The sequence below is a fragment of the Anolis sagrei genome, chromosome 1, assembly GCF_037176765.1.
Source record: "Anolis sagrei isolate rAnoSag1 chromosome 1, rAnoSag1.mat, whole genome shotgun sequence".
Lineage (NCBI taxonomy): Eukaryota > Metazoa > Chordata > Lepidosauria > Squamata > Dactyloidae > Anolis > Anolis sagrei.
Window position 1 is genome coordinate 54,367,764 of NC_090021.1, and position 19,257 is coordinate 54,387,020.

At 39.0% G+C, this 19,257-nt stretch overlaps 1 protein-coding gene across 2 annotated transcripts in view; it reads left to right on the plus strand.

Annotated features, from left to right (window-relative positions):
* Nucleotides 1-19,257, plus strand: part of SMYD3 (SET and MYND domain containing 3) — a 446,381-nt gene that overhangs the window by 340,712 nt on the left and 86,412 nt on the right. For both annotated transcript variants that reach the window (XM_060753934.2, XM_060753935.2), the window contains one exon: nt 4,224-4,334. In XM_060753934.2, the coding sequence (XP_060609917.2) occupies nt 4,224-4,334 (111 nt within the window). The remainder of the gene's footprint in view (nt 1-4,223; nt 4,335-19,257) is intronic.

Genomic DNA, 19,257 nt, shown 5'->3' on the forward strand with positions numbered 1-19,257 from the left:
TCAATGTCTGTGAATAGTCATAAATATCCTACAGCAAAGTAATTTATATTAATGAATATTTCACTGCAATAAACACTAGCTTTCCTAGTAAACAAAATTAAATATCTAAAGATTTGATTTTTGTATACCTTAACTTGGAACTAAGGCTAATTGAACTTCGTGATTTTTCTGCTTAGGAAATATGCATAGGATTGCACTTTAAGGTAAAGACAATTCATAAGTTTTGCTGCATTCTCAACAACTTCTAGTTTCCTGCTTATTGTTGGTGTGCCAATCAAAGCTGCATAAATCTATGTGCAAGAATTTTACAGCTACCTTACATATAAGATGAAGATCAACAAGATGATAAAAATAAATCTCAGAATTTCTTAAAACCTCTTAGATGATAATCCTACCTCTGATATTTGTAAATGTATTTGCCATATTCCATATTTTAAAGAAAGGTGAAATATTTAGTTGAGTTGTTTAAGCTAAAACTGGATTAAACATCACAGAAACCACCAACTGATCAATCTTAGTACACTTTAGGATAGTGTTCTTGTGAAGCAAATGAAACCAACAGCAAAGGGCCCTTCTAGGTGGGCCTTGTATCTCATGATCTAATCCCAGGTTTTCTGCTTTAAACTAGATTATATGAGCCCACACTGCCAGATAATCTGGGATAAACAGAAAACCTGGGATCAGATCCTGGGATATAGGACCTGTCTGGAAGGGCACAAAATAAACAAAGAGCTATGATCCAAAAATGATAAAACAGGAGTCTGACTTGGCCACGGTAGTCCATGCTCTGGTTACATCCCGTATAGACTACTGCAACGCACTCTACGTGGGGTTGCCTTTGAAGACTGTCTGGAAGCTTCAAATGGTCCAACGGATGGCAACCAGATTGCTAATGGGAGTGGCGTTCAGGGAGCATACAACTCCTCTGTTGTGCCAGCTCCACTGGCTGCCAATTTGCTACCGGGTATAATTCAAAGTGCTGGCTTTAGCCTATAAAGCCCTAAATGGTTCTGGCCCAACTTGCCTGTCCGAATGCATCACCCCTTATGAACTTTAAGATCATCTGGGGAGGCCCTGCTCTCGAGCCTGCCCTTGTCACAAGGACGGCTGGCGGGGACGAGAGACAGGGCCTTCTCAGTGGTGGCCCCTCGGCTATGGAACACCCTCCCTAGGGATATTCGATCGGCCCCCTTCCTTTTAACATTCCAGAGGAAAGTCAAGATTTGGCTTTTCGAGCAAGCGTTTGCAAGTACAGTGTAACTGATATAGGAAAATGGAACGATTAAACGATGTGATTGGCCAATGTTTTCAGCAAGGAGACTCTAATGATATATGTTTGTTTTGACTTTGCTATGGTTTTATAATATTTTAATGTTTTAAATTGTATTTTATAGTCTTGGTACCAACTGTGAACTGCCCCGTCACCTGCGGGTTGAGAGGGATGATATATAAATATAGTAAATAAATACATAAATGCCTGGGAAAACAAAAGGTGTCCACCTGGCACTGAGAAGATCACAATGGTCTCTTCCTGGGCCTGACATTCTAGGGAAAATATTTCATAAATGAGGTGCCATCACTGAAACGCCCCAATTTCTTGTAACTACTGGACTCAGTCCATCTGTCCAGGACAAGAGATTCAGACAGAGGGCTATAAGTAACTGTGCTTAAAGGAGGAGACTCTGCATAAAATTATCTGGCCCTAAGCTATGTATGGATTCAAAACCAGCCAGCATAGGATCACTGAAAAGTCCTATTACTTTGGCAGTAGTAAGGAATACGTAAACAAGTCAGAATAATATGAACAAAACTCATTTTAGAAATAGCATTCCTTGACTTTCAAGAGAGTGACTTAAGTAGACTGTATCAAGGCAATGCGAGGCAGGCGCCATCCTCTCCAGCTCCAAAAACATTGCCCTTCTCATGAGTTTGTGAAGTTTCTGTGGCCTCTGAGAAAGGAAGTGTCTAGTTTTTTTAGCCTAAGAGTTCTGGTAGCTCACCACACTACAAGCTCCAGGATTCCCTAGCATTGAGCCAGGACAGTTAAAAGGTGTCAAACTGCATCAGTTTTACTGTCTAGATTTACCATTTGGCAGATTTCTGAAGTCTTATTTGAAATGGGAAGCCATCTGTATATATGATATTCCTTTATAGTCCCCCATCCTAGTACTTACCAAGCCTGATCCTGCTTATCTTCTAAGAGCAGATGGAATCTGATCCATTCAGGATATGGTCATATCAAAACCTTATAGTGAAAAAAAATCTATGAGTTCTGTCACCTATCTATGAGATATTATAGATTTCCAACCAATACAAGCTATTACTGGAAATCTGTCAGCACTACACTCAACCGCGGAGTAGGCAAGTATATAAAAAAGAAGTGCCTCAGCTCCCATTCTGTGCTGCAGGAAGAAAGGTCGTTAACCATCCAGCTCCCCTTATAGTTGAGTTCATGACTAGGTCTAATATAAGAAGGGATCCATTATAGAAGTCAGCTGTGGTTATTTGACAGTCTGTCTGTTTCTAATTACAAGGCTACATGAGTCTGAAGTCTGATACTAGTCACTCAGAAGCAATTATAACACCTTTATCTTTCCTATAATGGTAGCTTTTGTTTCCCACCACCCTTTGCTTTCTTCTTTTTTTCCTTTGTCAGCCTCCAGATTTTTAACTCTTTCTGTCTTGGAAGTAGTATTGGAAAGACAGGATAAAAGCATGAAGGGTTTGCCCACAGGTCACCACAATGTATTGGGGAATAAATTGGATTTAATTCCTGCATTTAAAAAAAAACCCTACCCTACTCTGAGGTTTTGGGATATAAGACAGGATATAATACCATATGTTAAGAAGAATTTGGACCTTGTTTTAAAGACTCTGTAACCCAGTATTAAGCAATTTCTGACTGTTCCACTTACATTTGAATTGCCATTTACTGTTGGCTCTGGCAGGACCAATTTTGCTTGTCCCTTGGGGTGGCTATTTAATTCTGTGCACTCCATAAATCTTTGTGCTCAGCATACACCACTCATATATAATAACTTGGTTACCGGGCTCAGGTATTCCAAGCCTATCTGGACTGAATTAAAACCCATTAGCCAATGCTTGTCACATTTCATATCTTTAAATTAATATTCTTCTTATATAATCAGAGCTGACAGCCTCCTACAATAGGTTCACCATGCAGACCCCTTTGATTAACCCTTCTCTAACAAGGAAAATGCTACTATTTTTTTTTTTTTTGCTTTTAAATGAAACTCAAAAGTAAGACTGGGAAAACAGTGCTTTATAAAAGCAACTGTGCTTAAATTAACCAGGAATGTGAATACAGTGGGTCTTTGGAATCTACTTGGGTTTGTTCCAGGACTCTATAATTAGTAAAATATGTGGATGCTCAAGTCCCATTATATACAATGGTGTAATAAAATGGTTCCCCTTATATACAATGGGAAAAATTATTTATTTATTTTATTTATTTATTTACCTTATTTATATCCCACCTTTCTCTCCCCCAAGGGGGACTCAAGGCGGCTTACAAGTGGTGCTTACAAAGTGCCTTGAAAACATACAATATTGACTTAGACTAAATTGGATTAAAATTAACATATTAAACATAATAAAATATATTCCAATGTTAAAATACGCCATCCATGAAGCAGAGTCTAACGTCATTCCGTAGTCAATTGCACATTATTCCACATTAAAGTTATTGCAGTGCATTAGTTTTCAAAAGCCTGCTCCCAGAGCCAGGTCTTTACTCTCCTTCTGAAGGCTAGGAGGGAAGGGGCTAATCTAATATTGTTCGGGAGAGAGTTCCACAGCTGAGGGGCCACGACTGAGAAGGCCCTGTCTCTTGCCCCCACCAGCCACGCTTGCAAAGAAGGTGGGACCAAGAGCAGGACCTCTCCAGACAATCTTAATCTCTGAGATGGTCCAAATCAATGATTGCTTTTGGATTCTTTTTTGAAGAGGGATATTTTCAAGCTATGGAAGGTTGAATCTGTGAATATAGAGACTGTGTATATGGAGAGCCAGTTGTAATTAATAATTCACCAATTCCATAGACAGATGATAGCCAGATCTCAACAAAAAGGTAAAATGAATAATGTGTTCTCTTTTCTAGTGGTAGACTAGTTTGTTGGATGGGTTGTTTTTTTAGCTTTTAGCTTTGCTATTTGCTGTGGTCTTTAAGTGAACAAAACCATTGCCTTTCTTATTGGGTGCAGCTCACCATCTGCTATGTTGAGACCATGATGCCCACTCCAGAACGTCAGGAACACCTGAAGCGCCAATATTGTTTTGAATGTGACTGCCCCATGTGCTGTACAAAAAGCAAGGTAAGTCAACAAAGACTTTCTCTTGATTTTTGCCCTGATTCCATCAGAATCTAAGATGAAATGCTCCTCGCTGTCCTATTTGATTGCATTGGAGGCACACAGAAATCACATAGGAGACACATGAAAGGCAAAAAAGATGAGGTTGGCAGAGTTTAGTCTTTCAAAAAAAAGGCACAGGATCCAGATTTTTTTCACACTGAAAACACTTATTTCTTTGATTCAATGCATATTTGTATGTGTTTAGCCTCCTGGCCCTCCTGGTTATTTGTAACTATTCCTATTGAGGGTTATCAATAGTGCCCCCCCCCCTGCTCTGGAACGTCCTTCCTGGGGAGATCAGGCAAGCCCCTACGTTTTCAACATTCTGGAAGGAACTGAAAGCCTAGCTTTATAAACAGGGTTTTGATCATGGTTAAACTAATCTGTAATGTTTGGACGATTTAAATGGAATAAGAAATTTAAGTGGCCTTCATTGGTTCCATCAACCAGAGCAGTGGCTGAGATATTTTAATTGCCTTTATATAATACAATCCCTGTTTATTTATGGATGATGGTGGTTGTGTTAATTTAATATGTTTTCATTCACTTTGTATCAATTTTGTGTTGTTACTTTTGTTGATTTAATTTAAATTGGTTATTTTTTATTATTGTTTATTGTTCATATTATTCATATTGCCATAAGCCACTCCAAGTCCCCCCAGGGAGATGGGATGGAATATAAATAAAGTTTGTATTATTATTATTATTATTATTATTATTGGTTTTTAAAAAATGTTTACTTGCAATGTTGTGAGCTGCTTTGAACACAGTCTTGTCAAAGAAAACATATATGCAAACAAATTGTTGTAGTAGAGTCTGGTGGCAACACTGCAACTGGTAGTAAGGGTTCCGACACAAATACTGCTGCTGGTAATAATTATTACTGTTAAGGGGATTGCAATATCACAAGTTACTAGTTACTAGTTTGTATATCACCCTGAAATGTAAAGCACAGCAAGTCCTTTCCTATTAGTTTTGTCAACCTCTCTCTCTTGTTTTATCAAATCCTCACTCCTCCTGCATCTTCTAGGCCATTCATGACCCCTTTTGGTCTGATATGTTTTTCATGACTCCAGGGATATAGGTATATAAAATAGGTGTAAAACCCCAAACATTTACTGATAACAGATCATCATTTCCAAGGCTTGCTAAAAGGTAGATTTTCCTTTTTATGCAATGCAGCTGAAGCATCTTCCACAGAGCCCACTGTAAACATTGCACAACAGATTTTTCTAAATGTCTGAAACATATGACATATAGAAAGCATTTGCAGTTGCCAAATTTTGAGCTAAGGGGACTTCATCTGAGGTCAGGACCCACAATTTAAGACGCAGCCATCTAGGCTGCTGGTTTGTTCATCTGCTGTTCTGTCTGTACCATTCTTCCCTCATCTCTTTCCTGCATGACTAGCTTTTGGACTGAATGCCTTTTGCATTATTTTCCAGCCCTATGATTCTATAATACGATGTCTGAAGAACCCTTGTTAGCAGAACCTGTCACCATGAGATGTAATATAACGTTTTATATTACTTCATATCTATGTTTTACCCGTTGCCTGTCTTTCTTCCTCTACTGGACTCCTTAGGTGGGTTGTGGTGTGGAACCGATTGTTGCTCATTTTCTTTTTGCCAATTATAATGATTCTTCAACATGCATTTTGTACAAGGACCACACTCTAAATTGCATTCGAATCCACCAGTAGGGAGACTATTGATTTATTTTATTTGCTATATTTATATACCATCCCTCTCAGCCCACAGATGACTTGAGATGGTTTATAGTTGGTACCAACTCCATAAAATACAATTTAAATATAATAAAACAATTGAATAATAAAACCATAACAGAATCAATAAAATCAATAAAAACATGCATCATTAGGGTCTCCTCATTAAAAACATTGTCCAGTCACATTGTCAGTTATTCCATTTTCCTATGTCTGTTACCCTGTATTTGCAAATGCTTGCTCAAAGAGACAAGTTTTAACTCTCTTCCTAAATGTTAAAAGGGAGGGGGCCGATCTGATGTCCTTAGGGAGGGCATTCCATAGCCGAGGGGCCACCACTGAGAAGGCCCTGTCTCTCGTCCCTGCCAACCGTACTTGTGGCAAAGGCAGGACCAAGAGCAGCGCCTCCCCAGACGATCTTAAAGACAAGCCAGTAGCAACTGAGTAATGTTTCTATAGACATGCTAGGCCTAAACAGACTAATGTAATTAACTGCACAGGCATGTTTGAATATGAATTACAAATTAGCACTGGCTTGGTGACATATAGTGTTCCTTTTTATGTCAGAAATAACTACCTCATTTTTAAGAATTTCACATTTGGGTACATGAGTGACCTGAGAAATCTTTTTTAAAGTTGCCACTAAATTCTCCATAAACTACAATTCAGAGCCAAATCTGGTGGCTTGTGCTTGCAGACTTCAATTGCATGCATATAAAAGTGCCCAGAGGTCTCTAAAAAGAGAAATAATTCTGCTGGACTTGTGAACTTTTGGCAGAAATCTGCCCCATGATGGATTATTATTCTGTTCAGCTGGGGGTGGTGGTAGTAAGGGCTGCAACTTTATCAGGCAAAGGAATCAGATCCACAGAGCTGGAAATTTGCTCCTTGAAGTTACTTGCATTACACTCATTAATGCTTAAGTGTCACAAGATACATTTTCAAATAATGAAAAGTAAACAGCTATCTAATTAGGTCCCCTGCTTTTCTTGTCTTTTTACAGACGAAAATTAAACTTGTCTCGTAACAAATTCCCTTGGAGTCTCGTTCTACTGTGAAATATTGTGCAGACATTGATATTGCTACTTTATCTGGAGAATATTAAGGATCACAGTGCAGTACTGCCATTGGCAGAGTGTTTCAGACAAGTTGTAATCTCAAGTACTGTCAACTTCTCCTTGGTGATTTAAGGGCACGCTCTACTTATCTCCCCAAAAGCATCCTCATAGCATGAATTAGCTTGACCAAAATATATTGGCAACATGTAGGATTCGAATGAAACGTAGTAACGTGTTTTTAAAAGATAGACTGCGTGGAGAAACCTTGACTATCTCTTTGGGTCAAGCCAAGTCCCTTGTGTTTATCTCTCTGTTGCCCTCTGCCTGCAGCTACAGAGCTGTTTTGATACAATGACAGTTACTTCTTTCTTACAGAATTTTATTCCACAAGCCTTGGATTTCATAAAGCTGTCAATTATTTTCTCTCTGTGCAATATGTTAGACTTGGACTGTTCTCTACAATAATATCAGATTTATTTCAGTCCTTCAGCAAGCTGCCTATGTCTCCTTTGGGTCAGGCTGGAATTAAACACACCAGTCCCTGAAGTATTAGGAATGAGTTCACTCTTGTGGGTCCTGAAAAATCAATTTTCAACCAATCTCCTATCACAGCTGTTTTCTGAGTATTTTCTTTGTGAATTGATCTTGTCCTCTAGTTGATTTTGATAATATTTCTTATAAGTACTTTACAGCACACATACTAGGAAAAGTTCTGAACACAATGTGTGTTAACGTAAAATATTGCATAAAGAACTATTTATAAATATGATTATATGTCTGGAATAAAATAGCTTGTTAATTTACTTAACTATAGTGTGGTTGGCAACTATGTAGGGCCCAGGTGCCAAATCCCGACCTCTTGCTGACTGCCCCACACATTTCCACAACAAACCCCAAAATCTCACATATGGCATCACTTCTGCCACCATGTTAGAGAGAGACCATGGAAGTAAACAGAGATGTTTAGAGGTGGTACAGGGTTCTGGGTGTTTCTGGGAGGGCAGCATATATTGTATATTTTCATATCTTTGGGAAATTTCTGCATGATTTAGGGGGGGGGGAACTATGAAAATCAAGTCTTTTTTTAAAAAGGGGGGGGGGGTAGGGGCTTTTGAGGGACTTGTAGATATATCTGTAGATATCAATAGGTCACTTTAACAGCAGACTCCTTTGTGTTTTTCCTTGACATCATTCCGAGTAGGTTGAAGGGAGTTCCTCTCAAGTTGGTAAGGAAAGACTGTGGGCCCTTCCACAAAGCCATATAACCCGAATATCAATACAGAATAACCCACAATATCTACTTTGAACTGGGTTATCTGAGTCCACACTGCCATATATCCCAATTCAAAGCAGATAATGTTGGATTTTATTCAGCTGTGTGGAAGAGGCCATCGTTGATGTTTTAGCGTTACCAGTTATTTTTATTGAACAGAAAATAGAAGCCCTCTGATTGTGCTCTTTTTCTTAAATGTGTTTCAACCTAGTGTTATAGAGCAGGGCAAAGGGTACACATGGTCCACTGGATGCTGTTGGAATATAGTTCCAGGATCCCTTATTATCTTTGGCTATGCTGGGTAGGGTATATGATGGGGAGGATCGCAGATGCTGCCAAAGGAAAGTGCAGCTGAGATTCTATTGCTTAATGAAGGAGTGCATTTCACTTTGCACAGCTTGTGGCATCTCCAAAATTGTCTCAAATTAAGAGCTACTATATTCCGTAGCCAACATGCTTCAGTGCCACACAATTATACTCTTTAACTTATTTAAATAGTTTGTTTTGATCAGAAGGTGTGTGCTATGAAAAGATGGATGATTATTCTGTTATATTCAGCTTTTCACTGAAACCCAGCTTTTTCTTCTGAATATAACAAATTCGTATTTGATGGATATTATGGCTTTTCACCCAGTTTTTCATCCCAGCTATAGTAGATCTATAACAACAGCATCAGCATATCAGTGTGGCATACTGCTTTGAATGGTGGATGGCAGGAGACAAGGGTTCAAATCCCACTTGGACATGGAAACTCACTGAGTGAGCTTGAAGATTTGTCAGCCTTGTTGTTGTTTATTCATTCAATCAATCACTTCCGACTCTTCGTGATCTCACGGACCAGCCCACGCCAGGGCTCCCTGTCGGCCATCGCCAGCCCCAGCTCCCTCAAGATCAAGCCAGTCACTTCAAAGATAACATCCATCCATCTTGGTCGCCCCTCTTGCTTTTTCCTTCCATTTTCCTCCCGCATCATTCTCTTCTCCAAGCTTTCCTGTCTTCTCATGATGTGGCCAAAGTACATCATCTTTGCCTCTAATATCCTTCCCTCCAGTGAGCAGCCGGGCATTATTTCCTGGAGCGTTGACTGGTTTGATCTTCTTGCGGTCCAAGGCACTCTTAGAATTTTCCTCCAGCACCACAGTTCAAAAATGTCTATCTTCTTTCACTCAGCCTTCCTTATGGTCCAGCTCTTGTATTCATAGGTTACAACAGGGAATACCATTGCTTTAACTAAGCATATCTTCATTGCCAGCGTGATGTCTGTAGTCTTAACCATTTTATCAAGATTGGTCATTGCTCTCCATAGGGAGAAGCAATAGCAAACATCCTCTTAATGAATACCAAGAAAAGCTTATGATAAAGGCAGTATAAGCTGGAGTCAACCTGAAGGCATATAACAGCAACAAAGAGCAGACCCACTGGGTATTTGATACATCAACCTATATGTAGGTTGCATTGATTCCATGCAGCTATTTTATTAGGAGCCCCCGGTGGCGCAGTGTGTTAAACCCCTGTGCCAGCAGGACTGAAGACCGACAGGTCGCAGGCTCGAATCCGGGGAGAGCATGGATGAGCTCCCTCTATCAGCTCCAGCTCCTCATGCGGGGACATGAGAGAAGCCTCCCACAAGGATGATAAAACATCAAAACATCCGGGCAACCCCAGGGCAACGTCCTTGCAGACGGCCAATTCTCTCACACCAGAAGTGACTTGCTGTTTCTCAAGTTGCTCCTGACACGACCAAAAAAAACCCCAAAACTGTTCTATTTGGAACTAACAATTGGGCCTAAGATTGGGTGTCCTTAAGAGTACTGCTACTGAATTCCTACTGGCAAATATTTCTACTAAATTAAAAGGGAGCAGATCTAACCAAAATAATTTTACAGTGATAATCATAACATTAAAATTATATGCCGTATTTCTAGTAGGAGATGAAGTCACTTCATCATGGGCTGAAAACAGTTAAAATGCTTGCTTTAAATTTAACCAAGCCAGAACTATATTAGCCATGGTTTATTAAAATATTTTGTGATATACAGTTTATTCTACACACACACACACACCCATTCCCCATATGTTAAATAATGGGAGCAAAGTCTTTTCATTATGCCTTTATTCTACTGCAGTGAAAGAATTACAGAAGCTTTCTTTAGTTCTTGAGATAATCTATCTGGCAAGTAGCATGGGGGAAGAGTTCTAAGTGTGTAAAAGAATATTTTGTTTTGTCTTCACATAGGTCATTTAATGTTTAGTTTCCATAGCTGTCACCTCCACAGAGACAATTATGGTATCACTTTTCATGGAACGTAGAAATCATCAACATCACTTAAGGAATCCACACCTTGAGTTTCTGTTTCTGCTATTTGAGAAAAATTGAGGATAATGAGCCCCTGTATCAGTGAACTCACACATGTAAAAAAAATCCTACCTGTCACATATTGTAATGTCTGGCAGCCTAGTTCACAAGTGTGAAATTAATAAAGCCTTGTGGTTTGGTCTCGTGTGAGCTCTGCTAAATTATGCTTATAATAACAACTGACATTAGTGGGGAATTTAACTGTATAGATCACTGCTCTAGCTTTACTCCTTTTAGCTGGATTTTGAACATCGTTATTTCCATACATAAGGATCGTCACAGAAATCCGCTACTTGTCCAGGAATTACTGACTGAATCCTAGCTGAGGTTCAGTTATTCCTTCTTCAATATCTTCCAGGGGCAGTGGGGGCATCCATGTATGTAAGTATTTATTTATTTAAAAGTAGAATTTTTAAAGGTTAGGACCAGAATCAGTTTATAATAATATAATAGTGGACAGCACATCAAAACTTACTCAATTAGAGCATACAACAGCAGTCATGAAGGAAGAATAGTCAGGTGCATCTGCACTGTAGAATTATTGCGGTTTGATGCCACCTTAACAGCCATGGTTCAGTGTTATGGAATCCTGGAAACTGAAGTTTAGCAAGGCACCCACATTCTTGGGGGGAGAAGGCCTTATAAAACTACAACTCACATGATCCCATAGCACTGATCCATGGCAGTTAAGGTGAAGTCAAACTGCATTCAGTTTACAGTGTGTATGCACTCTAAGTCCACCAACCTGGATAACAGTGTCTATATGGAGTAATATTGAACATTGTCCTCACACTAAACATAGCAAAGACAAGGGAACTAGAACTGTGAGCCCAAATCCTCCCCGAGATGCTCCTCCATGCAATTTCTTTCCCCAATTCAAAACCCATCTCAAAGGGCATGTTATTTGCCAGAAGTTATTTGTAGATAACAAACTACATACAGTTTGTTCCATTCCCCTTAATAATTGCATAAACAAGTTAAAACTGTAACTCAAATAGTGATCATATTATTCCTTTCATGGTGCCACTGCCATTTTAGAAGTTACTTTTGTTGTTATGGGGTATGGTAGCACGAAATGCCCACATGTCTTGTGCTTGCTGTGAGCTGCTGGATTTTGGTGGCTGTTTAGAGCAACTAAAAGTAACTGCTTTTGTTCCTTTTGAGAAACAGGGAAGTAATGTTTTTGAAAATGGTGCCTTTGATAGTAACTTTCAGAGATCCTGCAATACAGGGCAGGACATTAATATTTTAATAAAATCAGTAATGTTTGGACGCTTATTTAGGATCCTTTTTATTATTTGGGGGGGGGGGGTCTTAGATGTAAAATCCTGTTAATGATCTAGCAGCCAGCATTTCAGCAATGAAATGAGGATCATTTTTTAGTCTATAGACCAAGTCACAATTTGGGAATTGTGAGTGAGGCAAAATGAGTGCAGCAAGGTGAAATTCTTATCAGGTCTGAGGTCTTCTGAGTAAGTACAGCTCAATTCTGTGCATGTCTGCTCAGTAGTAAGTCCCAATGCAGCATTCACTCCCACAAAACCATTTCCTTGACTTCAAAGCATAGTTCAGTCCCATTCACCATCTTCCTGGACTTTAAATACCCTTTCCCCATGAATCTCTCATCAGTGATAACAAGAAAAGCTTGCTGTGGGAAATCCCACAGTCCAGGGTTTCTCTATGCCTTCACATATCTGTAGATATTTGAGTTAATTGCTGTTTTAGAAGATTATACTATTGGTATTTCAAATGAGAATTATTGAGAAACTAAGCACAATGTCTTAGAGTTAAATACCATAGACAATTTGTTTCCTTATTCCTTACATGCAAGGGAAGGAAACTAAAAGCTACATCTGAAAGGCATCTTAGGCATCAGTACAGCCATTTTACACTAGAAACAGCCATGATAGTATAACTTCAGAAGGAAAGTATTCCTGTTTCCTAGCAACTATAACTAGCGGTCTAGTTTTGGAGAAAACAGCAAGAAGAAAAGAGTGCTTGTCAAATCTGCCTCATCTGAGTGTATGATGTTTGTTGTGCTCAATCCATCCTGGGCTGGATGAAAGGCTTGAAAACTCTGGCACCTCCATCCAGAGCAGGTACAAAAATACTAAAGTTATTAATAGCTGAAAAACAGTGGCAACTGTTGGCTCCAATGTCTTTAGAATAGTGAATCAGCTGTGGGTTTTAGTCTGAGTTTTGCAAGAGCTATCCACAGTGGTGAACCTATATTTGCCTTGGTTCCAGCTTTGGGGAAAGGTTACATATACATAAACCTATGCAGTACAGTGCAATACCAAGACTAACAGCCTCATCACATTAAGGCTTTAACATGGGCAGCACCTGTATTCTGGGAAATGTAGTTTAAGACAGGGTCTTTTGATTTCTCTGCCATAGGGGTCCTCGTCTTCCGAAAGTACATTTCACAGAATTCTGTTAGTGCAAGAACGGGTCTCTGCTTTAAAACCTTAATGTGATGAGGCTATAGGTTTGGTACCCTAGAGAGCTCTGTTGAACTTCAATCTAAAATCCAGAATGAATTCATTTACCACTGAAAATTGTATTTTTTTATTTCTAATATTTCATTTCCGCAGTGGTGCTCTGCCCCTAACCACAGCAAATGTGGACTGCGGACTGTTGTGTGTCTATCCCTGGAACTCTTTGGGACATCCAAGCTGGTTATGTTGCTGTTGAATGCATTTTTGTAGCAGTTGAGGATAGCTGTTTTATTGTTGTTTTATTATTGAAATCTCTAGGAATCATTTCTGAGTTCGGTTCTAATATCCACCTGCTTGTGCTTCTAGGATTTCACCTGGTTTGTATCCAGTACCTAATGAATGGCAGACCTTGACAAATGAGGCTGAGATCCCAACAGTTGTTTATTTCCTTTAGATGCTGTAAGGCTGTTTTCGCCAAGGGACTTGGTCACAGTGTTTATGAATATGTTCGAGTAGATTTTGATGCCAGGGGAGGTGAAGAGGGATGCTCTGGAAATAAATTATAGTTCACGCAAGTGAATGAGAGCTCTGAGATGTCTGCCAGATATTCAGATTCAGAGTCGACTGGAAAAGGCAAGTGGTATTAATATGGCATGGCAATTTGGCAGGCCTGGTGTGCTACGTTGCTGAAGCAGGATTGGAATACAATGCTCTCCTGAGAGGCCAGGCTTGTAGTCATCCGAGAGGAACAGAATCTCATTACCCACAAAGCCAGGAGGCGAGAAAGAAATGTAAACCTTTTGATAGATGGTTTAAACAGATCACCCCTTTCTCTGGCAATGTTTCTTTTTAGAGCCTCGGGGTTTTCTCTGTTTCCCAGTTCAGCCGGTGAAAGGAAACTGGGTCTAGTGAACTAGGGCCATTCACACATACAGTGGGAATGTTGGATTCCTGCCATTAAAGTATTTTTCAACCCTGCAAAGAAAGAAATACAGTGCTAAGTGAAAACATATGCATATACAAATTGTAGAAGTTCCCAAAAGGGCCAGTTCAGACATTTATGCAATCTGATGTAGCAACAAATATAGAACTATCTGTACATGGAGTCTGAGTGCAACTGTTTAGAGGCAATTTGATGGTGCCACAGCAGGTTGGGAAAGTAAATTAGTTTACTCTGAAGTAGAGCTTGGAAAAAGTACTGTCTAGAATTACAATTCCCAGAATAGAGTGACCATGCTGGCCAGAGATTTCTGGGAGTGTAGCCCATTTTTCCCCAAGCTGTGATTGGAGCTGTCCATTATGTCAGTATGGGCAATGGATTGCCCACCTGGTGAACTGAAATTCTGGGCTGAGCAGTAGTGCTGTGTTTCAAATATCTTTTAAACATCAAGCCACATCAAGTACAGGTAAGGAAGGAATGGAAATGCCCTGATTTCCCCTCTGGGGGCTGAATTAGGTGTTCGTAACCCCTAGATGAACTTTTATGTGGTAGGAAAATCAGCATATTAAATGTTGCTGCAATTGAGCAGATACAGTAGAGTCTTGCTTATCCAACCTTCGCTTATCCAACGCACTCTGCCTCCCGACCAGATCCACAGCTGTTTCAATACATTGTGATGTTTTGGTGCTAAATTTGTAAATATAGTAATTACTACATAATGTTATGGTATATTGACCTGCTTTTTCTGTTGATTTGTTGTAAAACATGGTGTTTTGGTGCTTAATTTGTAAAATCGTAACATAATTTGACATTTAATAGGCTTTTCCTTAATCCCTCCTTATTATCCAACATTTTCACTTATCCAATGTTCTGCCAGTCCGTTTATGTTGGATAAGTGAGACTCTGCTGTGTGTGTTTTTATTCCCAACTCAATATGAGTAGAACACTTTTAGAGAATGTGGTAAGAATTTGAGAAATTGTGCAGCTTTGGAATGAAAACCCATGGTCATCATCTTTTTTCTGCACACAGAAAACTGCACAGATTTCTGAGTAGAAGGAAAAAACAACATCTTGTTATATATTTTCCACATATGTTTGCAATGCTAAATTACATGCTATATCCCTATACAAAGAATGTGGCGAAAGATTCAATGCTGAAACCATTTGGGATAGTGGGGAAGGGGTGGAAAATCCAAGAAATGCATAGAAGGAAATAGAGTTTCAGTATCTTTTGAAAGTTTTCATGTACACATGGTTTGGTTTGGAATTATCAGTGGAAAGCAATGCTATGCAGCAAAATAAAATTAATAAGAAGAAGCTCAGGCCAACTTTAACCAGTTTGAATGTTCTGCAACCCAAATGTTAATGTTCTTATTTCCATTGTAACTTTGCCCACCCCTTTTCCATGGATGCCTAAACAATTTTTCCTGATCGATCATCTGAAGTTACTGCAACGCTAGAAATGTGGGGGCTGCAGGAAAATTTCAGGAGAATTCTTCCTTCCACAGCTACACCTCTGAATTTTCTACCCCTGTTATTTCTGTGACCCCTTCTACACTGCCATATAAAATCTAGATTATCTGCTTTGAACTGGGTTACATGGCAGTGTAAATTCCTATAATCCAGTTGAAAGCAGATAATCTGGATTATATGGCAATGTAGAAGGAGCCTGTCTTAAAAGAAAAAGCATCAGCATTACTGCTGTGAGTTGGTGTAGGAGCACTCAGCTTTATGTCCACAGGAAATCCTAATTCCCAATTTTATACACCTATCTGATCTGAACATTTCTTTTTTTATGCTCTGCTTTTTTTCTTCAGATCCTTTTTCACTGCCATATAATCAAGATCATCAAAGCAGATAATCCACATTATCGTTTTGAACTAAATTATAGGAATCTACACTGCCATATAATCCAGTTCAAAGCAGATCACCTGGATTTTATGTGGCAGTGTAGAAAGGGCCCTAAGTTTAGTCATAAGAGTGATTCCTGATATGTATATCTTACTGTGATTATTGATCTCTGATTGTTGAAACTCCTGATAAAATAGCATCTACTCACTCACTCAGCTTCCCTAATAATAAGCACAATATGATCAACAACTGCATTGGTTTTAGGGGGAGAAAAATGAATGGACTGCAGTGTCTCTAAGTACGTAGCTAATTAACATGGGAAGCCATGTATGGAAGGTGCTGTGGAAATGATGAGGATTGATCTAAAGGGGAAACAAAGCATGATAGTGTTACAGCACTGTTTGGAATAAAATACCTTCATTTGGCTATGTAAATATTTTGGTAGAAGTATCTGAGCTGAGATATGAGTCAATTACAGAAAGGTTATTAGAACAGTGAGGAATGCCTACTTAGCATTTTGCTGCTTTAGCTGATTAGCTGAACACAGCCTTCATAACAGAACAGCTCAATAGTGTGTTCAGGGTGCTGTGAATGCTCTTAACTATGAATATTAAGCAATGACGATGGATTGCCTTTTTTACATTTTCATGATTTTAGCTCACCTGTTTAATTCTTGAAAAAGAAAGATATCTAAGATATTAAGGGCACAGGTATTGGCCTAAATAGGACCAAAATGCCCTAAAGGTACAGATTCCATTTGGTCTTGGGAGCTAAGCAAGGCCAACTGTGGTTATCACTTGGATGGGAGACCACCCTTGAGTACCAGGTGTTGCTGTATGCTATACTTCAGAGGAAGGAACTGGCAAACCACCTCTGAGTATTATTTGCCAAGCCAAAGAAAACCCCATGAGCTTCATGGAGTCGCCATACAACACAGGCAGATACACATACATGATCTGTTCATATGCAAAGTAAGAAGATGACTTTTGATGACAGCAGGCATATTGCATTTCCTCCATTTTATCCCCACATTTGGCAGTTTAGTTGTTAGGAGTGCTTTCATCTTCATGCACTGTCATAGGTGATTTTATTTCCCTCCAGCATTGTTTTCGTCTTGAATAATCTCCACAGATTATTGAACAGTATTTGTCACCATACAGTAGTAAACATTTCCACAAAGTAAAGTCCTTTGTCATGTGCAATGTTCCCTGTTCAAACAAACCAAGCACACGGACAAATATATTTCCGAGATCCATAGACATAAGAGTGACTCTGAATTACGTCCCCAAAGTCTGTTGAATTGGGGGGTATTTAATTTTCTTCTAGACTGGTGGGGTTTTTTTTTTCCAGTTTTTTGGCAACAACAACATTTTGTGCTCTTATTCTGTAAATTGTTATATGATGAAGAAAAGATATCATTCTTTGGTTATTAGCAGACTGGTACAGTTTGGAGCTCATTGCTATTTCATCCATTGAGCAGATAGTAGAATTCACTGGGATCAGGTAATATTCAATGATACAAAATGTGAATGTTATATTATTCTACCTGATAGTGTTTTAATGTTGTTTCAGTTTGTTGTTCCTAGTGTTTGGTTGAGCACACATTACATTCTGGTTATACAAACACTTGGGACCTTGGGACATTTTTGTTTTGAAATTCTCACTGGAGGTCATAACTTCCTACAGTTCACATCATGTAGGTTTGTTTACACAGACTTGTGTAGCATTTCAAACACAGAGGGAGGCACTGAGTATGTACACACACTCTCTGTATAAGCAAGCAAAACATGTATTCCACAAAGTGTCCTATTTCTCTCATTGTGGCTCTTGGACCAGGGCTTTTAAAACTTTTCCACTCACGACCTCTTTTGGCCTGACAAATTTTTATGTGACCATGAGTATATAGATATATAAAATAGGTATCAAAATTAGGCCTTTATTGCTAACAAATCAGCATTTTCAAGGCTTGCTAAACAGGCTGACTTTCATTTTTTATGAAGTACAGGTGAAGCATCTTCTGCAGAGTCCACTGTAAATACTGCACCACAGGTTAAAAAAATTGACTAAAACCGCTCCTAGAATGGTGTTCAGAAAACCTACTGTTGCCAAATGTTTGAGCTAAGGTGACCCTATTTAGGATTTGGACCCACAGTTTAAGAAGCAATGATCTAGACAATTGTTTTAAGCACATTACTGTACCTGTATTAAAAACTGTGCTGTTTTATGCCACTTTTTGCCATGAAATGCCACAATATGTTGCACAGTCGACATTTATTTGACTCCATTCTAAGTATCTAAGACCTGTCCATTCCCAGATTGATTTTCTAAGATGGAAAATCTAAAGCCTAAAGGAAATTTCCTGTTCATGTGAAGAGTCTCTACATGAGCAAAAGCATTGACTTTGTAGTGTCCTTGCTCACATCTTCAATGTGTAGTATGTTGGTCCTCTCATTTATGTACTCATAAAATGTACATCCTTCACAATACAAGTACATCTTATAAAGATTACACTATGTAACAACATCTGGGGAAAAAAATCTGTTTCTGTATTGTCGAAGGCTTTAATGGCCGGAATCACTGGGTTGTTGTAGGTTTTTTCGGGCTATGGTCTAGACCATGGCCATATAGCCCGAAAAAACCTACAACAACCCAATCTGTTTCTGGTTTGAAAGTACCATTTCCTGTTTAATTGTGCAGTACTTACATTGAAAATAGTTATACTCCGGGAACTTTGTTTTTTGTGGTTGAGGGTAGTACTATTATTTCCTTCAGTCTAGGCTAGTGTTTCTCAAACTGTGCTCCTCCAGATGTTTTGTACTTCCCACAATTCCTAACAACTGGTAAGCTGGCTGGGATTTCTGGGAGCTAAAGTCCAAAACATCTGGAGGAGCACAGTTTGAGAAACACTGGTTTAGGCACTTCATTTATATTTTTCCTTAATTAAAATATGCTATTTTTAACCTTTCAATGTGCAGTCTGCAACCAAGTTTTTGCAGTTTAATACACTTTCCCCATGTTTTTATGATAGAACCAATTAGGAGATGACATTTATAACTCAGGAACAAAAATCGTGTTACGTGGTGCTATTGATGATAAGGATGAAATATTTTGAGCATATTCCTTCAGATGTGGCTTGTTGCTTCTACCATCAAATTCCAGTCTCTGCTGATGAAGTGTAAGAATTGATAGACATATTATTTACAAACTGGAATTATTGAATTTCAACAGTATTCCTCCAATTT